The sequence below is a fragment of the Ictalurus punctatus genome, chromosome 22 (assembly GCF_001660625.3).
Source record: "Ictalurus punctatus breed USDA103 chromosome 22, Coco_2.0, whole genome shotgun sequence".
Taxonomy (NCBI): domain Eukaryota; kingdom Metazoa; phylum Chordata; class Actinopteri; order Siluriformes; family Ictaluridae; genus Ictalurus; species Ictalurus punctatus.
In genome coordinates this window covers 13,877,883-13,886,982 of record NC_030437.2, presented here as the reverse complement: position 1 = coordinate 13,886,982, position 9,100 = coordinate 13,877,883, and the positions used below count along the sequence as shown (strand labels likewise).

Genomic DNA, 9,100 nt, shown 5'->3' with positions numbered 1-9,100 from the left:
GTTTTAATGTTAGTCACCTCAGGCTAGTATTAAAATTACAGAATAGGAAACTAGGTCGAAGTGATCAGATGATTAAAATGTCTTGTGCTTCTTCTTCTCCTCTTCTTCTTCTTCTTCTTTCTCAATCACTGCCTCCATACATATTTCTATCCATCACCAGATCAGTAGGCTATTAATACTGGCAAATGAGCTACGTTTTAACGTGGTTACTTTATACATTCATCAACTCTCTCCATCCTCCCACCTGGAGAGCATTTTGGCTCAGAACCACTTATTTGTCCGAGTTATTTGGAAGATCTGCCTACGATCCACATCACTTCCGCCAAGAAGTTTACCATCTAGTAGCCTCCACTTTGATGTCAGACGTAGAGGGAGGGGGGAAGTTTCAAGCAGACGTCACCTGATTAGGAGTGAAGGAAGAAAAAAAAAAACTTCGTGATTAAAAAAAAAAGAAAAAGAAAAAAAATCACTCCTTGTCCCCGCCCCCAGTGAGGAAAAGTCCGCCCACTCAGCCAGTCGGCCCGAGACCCCCTTAAACACTTAAAAAGAGGTGGATCACACTCACGCTCACACATACATAGCCTACACAAGCCTTCATTCAGCACTGCCTTCCTAAGAAGATTAGGGTTTGTTTTTTTTGCGCTGAAGATTGTCTCTAGATTCCTCCAACACTTTTTTTTCTCCCCCTGATCATGTTGAGGATGCTAAAGCGCGTTCAGCTCCGCCGGGGCTCGCTTTTATTACTCCTGTGGCTCTGTCATTTCATTCAAGAGCAGAAAGTGCAAGGTGAGTACTAACTTCTGCATGCCATGTCTCAAGATGTCACTGTTTTTTGTTTTTGCTTTTATTTATTTATTTGTTTATTGTCCTGTTGGGATCATTTAACGGCAAATCATGTGCCATGCAACATTAAGTAATGCTATGCAAAAGTTTTTTGGCATGCTTTTTTTTCTTTCTTTTTCTTTTCTTTTTTTACATTTCTTTGCTGCTCAGAGAGAAAGAGAGAGAGAGAGAGAGAGAGAGAGAGAGAGAGAGAGAGAGAGAGAGAGAGAGAGAGAGAGACAGGTGCGTCTCATGGTGCGTCTGATGTGTCCAGGAGAAAAAGGATGTTTATACAGTCTACTGAGCAGATACAGATGACCTTAGGCCGGTGTGTGTACAATAAAGTTTTCTTACATTGTGGGTGTAAAGCATTCAATATCAGTTATAACAGAAGAAAACACAGAGCACACAGACAGCGTCATTTAGGAACCGAGCTGCTGCAGTGAAATCATCTGGAAGCATGTCAGATGTGAACTGCAAATGATTTAGAGTTAGATCAGACTGTTTTTAGACACTGATCATTCAGATAGCCTGATATCCAAACGCCTGGTGCTCATCCAAGATGCAAATCACTGAGACATACTGTAATTTAACAAGAAGAGGAAGAAGACGATTTGCAATTCGTTGTCATTTGGTGCTCAGCTTGAATGCAGTGCTGAAGTGACGCGATCCTGTACAGAAAAGTTTGATGAACCCTGCTGGGACTGAAGGCTTTAATTGGACTGTCTGGCGCATGGACTCCCCGAGGCACAAGATCTGCTATATTAATAAATAAATAGGGCATTAGGGTAGCGTGTCTGAGCTGTATTAAGACCAGATCTCAGGTTTCTATTGATTGATCCATAAATGCTTGTTGATTACGGATGAAAAAGGGCTCTTATTTAGTGATCTTATAGCCTAAACAGTCGGGTGCAGGAGAGGTGAGAGGGTGGGGAGCGCAGACAGAGCGCTTGAGGAACTGGAGTCTAGACTGGTGTTCACATTGTTTAAACGGGCGGCATTAACCTCATTAACCACAAATCATTCCTGTTGGATCATTCCGGGAAAAATCTGGGACAGGAAGAGTCAAACTGGTTGGGTTTGTCTGGGGCTAAGGCGTGCTCTTGTTAAAAATAAAAATAAAAGCCAACATAAATTATATATATTTTTTATACATTAGACAGCGGGGGTGGGATGAGTGTGTGTGTGTGTGTGTGTGTGTGTGTGTGTGTGTGTGTGTGTGTGTGTGTGTGTGTGTGTGTGTGTGTGTTGATTGGGCGTCTTCCGCAGTATTTTTAATCACACACAAAAAGATGTTTATTTTAGTACCGATTGATAGTAGAATGTAATGTAATGTAGTGAGTGAGATGTTTTTGAAGCGTGACTGCAATAGAAGTAAGTCGCACCAATCTGGCAACCATGGACAGTCAGTAGGCGGCGCGGCTAATACTGCACGTGTTGTGTCTGGGTCAGCGGCTTCAGACTTTAATGCGACTGGCTGTTTTTTTTGTTTTGTTTTGTTTTTTTTTTTTCCTCCCCCCTCACCCCCTACCCCCTATCTATTTTTCCTTCCAGCTGGGAACTGCTGGCTCCAGCAAGGGAAGAACGGCCGCTGCCAGGTGCTCTACATGCCAGGCATGAGCCGTGAGGAGTGCTGCAGGAGCGGGAGACTGGGAACCTACTGGACCGAGGAGGACGTCCCGAATAGTACCCTGTTCCGCTGGACCATCTTTAATGGAGGAGCGCCCAACTGCATGCCATGCAAAGGTGCGAGTGGAACTTCAGTCAAAAACTAATGACCAGAAACTGTTGACGGGTTTTATTGACCCCTTCATGTTCAAGGGGGAAAAAAAAACAAAACACCTTTGCAGATACCTTAAGGCATTTCTGAAGATCTCCAAAATCTTCCAGAAATCCTTTAGAGCACCTGGCCCATGTGTGTAATTTCTCAGCTATATATTTCTCAGGCCGATTCTGAATGCTGATTAACTGCACAAAGTGCCTGGACTTTGGTGTAAGACTTTACATCAATGGACAAATGACCTGCATGACTGAATACCATGCATTAAAATAAAATAAAAAAGATTACGTCACAAGTTCAGTTAGCTTTAATTATTTCTATTAAATGATCTGCCACTTTCCGTTCAATTGCTTTAGGACCCCCCGATTAGACCTACTCCATAACTGAATCTAATGAGTTTTTGCCCCCTTATTGACTTTTAGAGACGTGTGAGAACGTGGACTGTGGACCCGGGAAGAAGTGTAAGATGAACAGGAGGAGTAAGCCACGCTGCGTCTGCGCCCCTGACTGTTCCAACATCACCTGGAAGGGGCCAGTGTGCGGCTCAGATGGAAAAACATACCGTGACGAATGTGCACTCCTGAAATCGAAGTGTAAAGGGCGACCCGATCTGGAGGTGCAATACCAGGGCAAATGCAAAAGTGAGTGCTGTTTTATGCTCAAGGGTCAACTAATGCAAAAAAAACAACAACAACAGATGATCGTTAAAAACAAACAAACAAACACACACACAAATACATGGGCAGTGCAGTGGTGCAAAGGGTAGCGTTACTGCGTCCTGGCTCCAGGGTACACTGTTTGATCCTGAGCTCGGGTTACTGTCTGAGACAAGTTTCCTCTGGGCTTTCTGGTTACCTTCCACCTGTTAAAAAGGTGGGTAAATGGATTGCTGACTCTAAATTGCCCCTAGGTGTGTGTCTATGTGTTAATACATGGTGCCTTGCCATGGACTGGTGTCCCATCTAGGATATTTTCCTGCCTCTCTCCCAGTGTTCCCCAAATCCACCCCCCACCCAAACCGAAATAAAACACCTACTGAATGTGATACTGATGTCACGTGATATGAATGAATGCAAATAAGGAGCTAAGAAATCAACAACGTTCCAGTTTCCGTCTGAAGGTCCCACTCTGAACATACAGTATGACTTTGAAGCCACACACACACACACACACACACAAAGAAAGACTAACAATTCTTTAATACAAAGCAGTGTTGATATACAAGAGAGATTTTCAAGATTTTTTGGCAGCTCGTGCATCCACCACTTAGGGGGGATTGGGAAAAGCAAAAAAAAAAATAAAAAAAATGAATAAATAAATAATAAAAAAGCATCCATCCAAGATTACGTTCTGATTTTATTCCCCCCTCCAGAGACGTGCCGTGATGTGCTTTGCCCTGGCAGTTCGACGTGCGTCGTGGACCAGACCAACAACGCCTACTGCGTCACGTGCAACCGCGTGTGTCCCGAGGTGACGTCACCAGACCAGTACCTGTGCGGCAATGACGGCATCGTCTACGCCAGCGCCTGCCACTTACGGAGAGCCACGTGCCTGCAGGGCAAATCCATCGGCGTGGCCTATGAGGGCAAATGCATCAGTGAGTGACCTGGTGGAAAAATAGTAAAGTTTAGAGAACAGATTTTAGCGCCAACATTCCGAACCAGTCCTGACCTTTCTTACTCCCAAGACAATTGCTCGCAATTATTATTTTGCAAAGAAAAGTCGTGGGTGTCTAATTGCTTGCAGATGTTGGCCACATCAGCCTGTCTCTCTTATTACAAATCGAGTGTAACTCATTTTTTGTGCAACCTTTACCTCCCGAGCGCTGTTAAACAACACGCATGCTCGTCCCTTCTGCCTCATGTGATGTAGATCCAAAACAAAGCATCTGTTTTCTGTTTTTGCGGTTCCCGCGAGTCCAGTCGTCATCTGTATAAAAACGGTTTATATTCCGGGTTTTTTTTTTCTTCTTCCAGAGGCCAAATCGTGCGATGATATCCAGTGCAGTGGAGGGAAGAAGTGTCTGTGGGATGAGCGATTGGGACGCGGCCGGTGCGTGCTCTGCCTTGACGAGACGTGTCCCGAGAGTCGCGCGGACGAGGCCGTGTGCGCGAGTGACAACACCTCGTACCCGAGCACGTGCGCCATGAAGCAGGCTGCATGCTCCATGGGCGTGCTGCTGGAGGTTAAGCATTCAGGATCATGCAACTGTAAGTAACGCCTCGTAACAAGAAAAAAAAAACAAACAAAACAAAACAAACAAAAAAAGACAATCCAATGCCACCATCACACACTTCCAGCATCAATCCCCCTGCTTTCTTCGTAAAATGCATTGCAACCCAACCCACTGTCCAGATCTAAGAGAGGACTCAGCATCGTCTCAGAAGTGCATGACTGGCTTTATTCACTTATACTCGTTGATGAATATTGTGTAAAATCACTGAAGAGTAGCTACTAATTCTTACAACTAACAACAATATATGAGCTGACTATTTTTGCAGAGATAACACACTGTAATTTTTTGAGCCCCACTCGAGTTTGCCATCATTTACCCAAGTAGGCTGACTAATTCTTTTGATTTTATTTTGTTTTGTTTATTTTGATGTAGTTCTTAGAGACAATACAATATCAAATCACACCAGCTTGTAAATTCCATAATGCTAATTTCATGATAATCATGTAATTTAAATATATATATATATATATTTTATTTTTTACTATTGTCTGTTGTGTTGTTTTTTTTTTGTTTGTTTGTTTTTGTTTTTTGCTTTTGGCTGTAATCAATCATATCAAAATGCACTATGTCACCATGACAAATAACATCTATGCCATTCTGTACGAGGGTCAGAAAACAGTAGCATCCACGCATAAGGTGGTTGTAACATTGGTGCTGGTGCTTAAAGTGATTCTCTCTTTATTTACATTATATACTACCTATTAGGATGATTACAACCATCAAATCAAATTAATGCTATATCTGTGACATTCCAGTTAAATAATAATTGGGAAACACAATACAACAATCAAAAAAAGGACCAACTTTACAATCACCTTATGGAACCTGCAGCATTTTGCAAGACAAAGCAGAAAACAATGCTTACTTATTTCTACTTTACAACTTGTGTTTGAGTAGCTTTATTGTGAATGTCTTGTCTTACTAGGATATACTGAGGGCTTGGAATCAGAAAAACACTTCACTAACTATTGTATTCCAATCTGGATAAAGATTCCTTGTGTTCATTAAAAAAGTCTGTAATGTCAGACTTTAACATATGACATCACATATGGTTCCAAGTCCTTATAATGGACTGCATATTTCTTTTTTTTCCTTTGCTTTGTCTGTGTATTATGTTTTTCTTTCAATTTCCCGTCAATAATTCTGTAGAATGATATACCTCAAAAGTGTGGCTGGTTTGCTGAGGTCAGTCTAGAGCATGGGACGAGCTTCGTGCAGTGTCAGAAATGGAAAAATAAGAAACAATAAGAGCCAATCCTATAAAGCAAGAGCACTTTTTTGTTGTTTTGTCCTCTTACAGGAATCTGCAAAATTAGAGCTGAGCCAATGATGCCCCCCCCCCCCCCCCCCCTCCCCCCAATGATCAGAACACTCTTGTACTGACTTCCATGATTACGTAAAGCTTGTTGTGTAATTAAATGTGAGGGCAGAATTGCATTGTGGCCTAAGCACAAACACACACACACACACACACAAAACTAGATGGCAAACACAAAAGGAAAGGAAAAAAAAACAACTAAGACAAGCATTCACTTTCTGCGCTGTTGTGGTCTTTATTCATACAACAGCTACCGTATATTCTCCCATATAGCCATTACAGAAGACCAGGAGGAGGACAACGATGATGAGGATGATGATGAGGATGATGAGGATGATGAAGACCAGGACTACATGGCTCACATCCATTTATCACCAATAATGGACGGATAAACGGCCATCAGGCGGGGGGAAAGTCCTGTGGCAAGGAAAACCATGTCCACACTGTACAAATGTGTATGCTAATTTATTTTTTTGACGAAAAAAAAGGAAGTATACATATAGTTCAGTCTGATAGATGTTTATTTATGCAGTGTTTCATAATTTATACCTTTACAATGTCTGCCGTACTATCTTGATCATGTTATTTTTGTGTTTAGTTGGTTTTATTATTATTATTATTATTATTATTATTATTATTATTATGAACTATATTTGTCCAAAGAGAAGCAGTGTTATTTATTGTGAATGCTATAGAGTGTAAAGTGTGCAAGTCTTCTGCAAGTTGTAAATTGCCTTCCCCTTGCTGTAAAAATCCGCTTATTGCTATCCGTTCTACTATCATAGATGTTTATTTCCCACTTATCTGCATGTCAACCTGTGTGTTTATTTATTGGGAAGAAAAAAAAACTGTCACTCTTTAATGTAAACGACATGTTTCTGGTTTTGTTTACGCTTCAAATTGACCAAATGGATTTTCCTCAATGTTTCACCATACAGTGCAAAATGGTAACATTTCATTCATGAGCCAGTTCTCAAGATAAAAACTGATTTGTCTTTCAATGTTTTTGGTGATTTTTGTGTCTTAGTTTTATGTATTCAGCTATTCATCATTGTCAGATATTTTATTGTCAAAAAAAAAAGGAAAAAAAAAAGTGCCACTAACACATTTATGATCTCATGGCCAACGTTCTGCTCTATAACACCCCCGTCTGAGTTGATGTGATGTGGGACGGCGTATCGACATATTGAACATTATCACTTCTTATTGTTTGTCATTTTTAAAGTACATTTTTATTTTCTGACATCACAAGATAGTTATAAATATATAGTTTTGTATTTTTTTAATGTAAATGTCATATGTATATACAAAGTTTGATGGTATTTGTACAGATATGAAGAGTGAAACAATAAAAAAAAGAAAGAAAATGAATGTGATTTTAGCTTGGTGAGTTGGAGGTCCTTATTTTTTGCTTCAGTAAACTGTTAATGTTCTGTGTGATTTTAGGATGGATTTTATTAAACATTAAATATGCTCTAATGATATTTGAAGAACTCAAACATAAATTTCACCAATTTAAATAAGCGTATGGCATTACAGCCAGCTCCAGAATTATTGGCACGCTTACCTATAATGATAAAAATGAATGTTACATGTATTTAAAAACTTACACTCAAACAACTGTGGGAAAATGATTTACCATTTTTTCAACAAAAGTCATTCTCGAGAACTCAATTTCATTCAGCGCTTTATCCTTGTCAGGGTCTCAACAGCTCCAGAGTCTATCCCTGGTGGGCATCAGTCCAATGTAGGGCACCACACATGCATTCATTCACACCTAGAGGCAATTTAGAGTAGTTAATCCAACTATTGGCATGTTTTTGGGAAGTGGGAGGAAACCAGAGAACCCAGAGGAAACCCAGGAGACACAGAGAACATGCACAGAAACTCCATATGGGCAATAATCTGAGCTCAGGATCGAAGCTGGTACTCTGGAGTTGTGAGGCGGCAGTGTTAATCACTGCAGCACTGTCACCCTCATGAGAACGTTTCTTATCTGAAATGATTGCTATGCTTAAAGTTATGCCTTTCTTTTTTAAAAATAAAGTTACCAGAAATCCTGTTTTGACCAAATATGAGGTTGCACACATGTTAAATCCTTTAGTAATCCATCACAATGAGGAAAACAAGGAAGCTTTCAACTCAAAAGAGACAAATGAGTGGTCACATAATGGTTGGAAAAAATATAGAAAGAGTATTTATTTAAAAAAAAAAAAAAAAAAAAAAGCCTTCCAGTAAGCACAATCAAGTCCAAGAGCATACCGTCCCCGCACACAGTAGCAGTTCGCTGAAGGACACAAAGATGAGCCCAAAGATAGTTAATTCTGAAACTATTATCAGACACTATCTCCATATCATGCAGCTGTCTGGATGAGTTGCACAAAAGGCTTTTCTGAGAGAAACCCACAAAACTTAGGCCAAAACATATGTTTTTATCCACAAACACCGTTAGCATGTTTGGTGACAAGGGAAAGCATACAAGGAAAATACCTCGACTCACTGTAATATACCGTACTGGATCATTGATGCGTTTACAAGTGCTCATTACAGGGGGGAAAAAGAAAAAAAAAAAAAAAAAAACAGGATATTGTGATTCTGTTCAGGGAAAGAGTCACTAGCTGCTATTTCTGAAGGTGCCAAAAGTTATGAAACCAGTGTTTTGCACTAGGTTAAGGAAAATTAAGACTGGAAACACTACCAGGGGAACACAAGGGAGTGTTCACATCCTGAGTCCTCATGGATAAACCGGTTTCCTCCCACATTCTTAAAACAAAGCAGTAGGTGCGTGGCTACATTAAATTGCACCTAGGTGTCAGTGTGTGAATCTGACACAGGGTGTATTCCCAGCTCACAAACGATGATCCACCAAACCCAAAATAAAGCAGTTAATGAAGACAAATGAGAACAGGAATGTTTGGGGGAAAAAAATTTCTTTAAATAAATA

The 9,100-nt window shown here is 40.5% G+C and overlaps 1 protein-coding gene across 2 annotated transcripts; it reads left to right on the top strand.

Moving 5' to 3' along the window:
* Positions 1 to 549: 549 nt before the first annotated feature.
* fsta (follistatin a) lies at positions 550 to 7,523 on the top strand. 2 transcript variants are annotated; one of them, XM_017452541.3, is made up of 6 exons: positions 550 to 786; positions 2,377 to 2,568; positions 3,025 to 3,243; positions 3,975 to 4,199; positions 4,579 to 4,812; positions 6,430 to 7,523. In XM_017452541.3, exons 1-6 carry the CDS (start codon positions 693 to 695, stop codon positions 6,546 to 6,548), a joined length of 1,083 nt encoding a protein of 360 aa, XP_017308030.1. In that variant the 5' UTR covers positions 550 to 692; the 3' UTR covers positions 6,549 to 7,523. The 2 variants fall into 2 exon arrangements, with proteins under 2 accessions (XP_017308030.1, XP_017308031.1); XM_017452542.3 differs by having other exon boundaries at positions 6,407 to 6,572.
* The last annotated feature ends 1,577 nt before the right edge of the window (positions 7,524 to 9,100 follow it).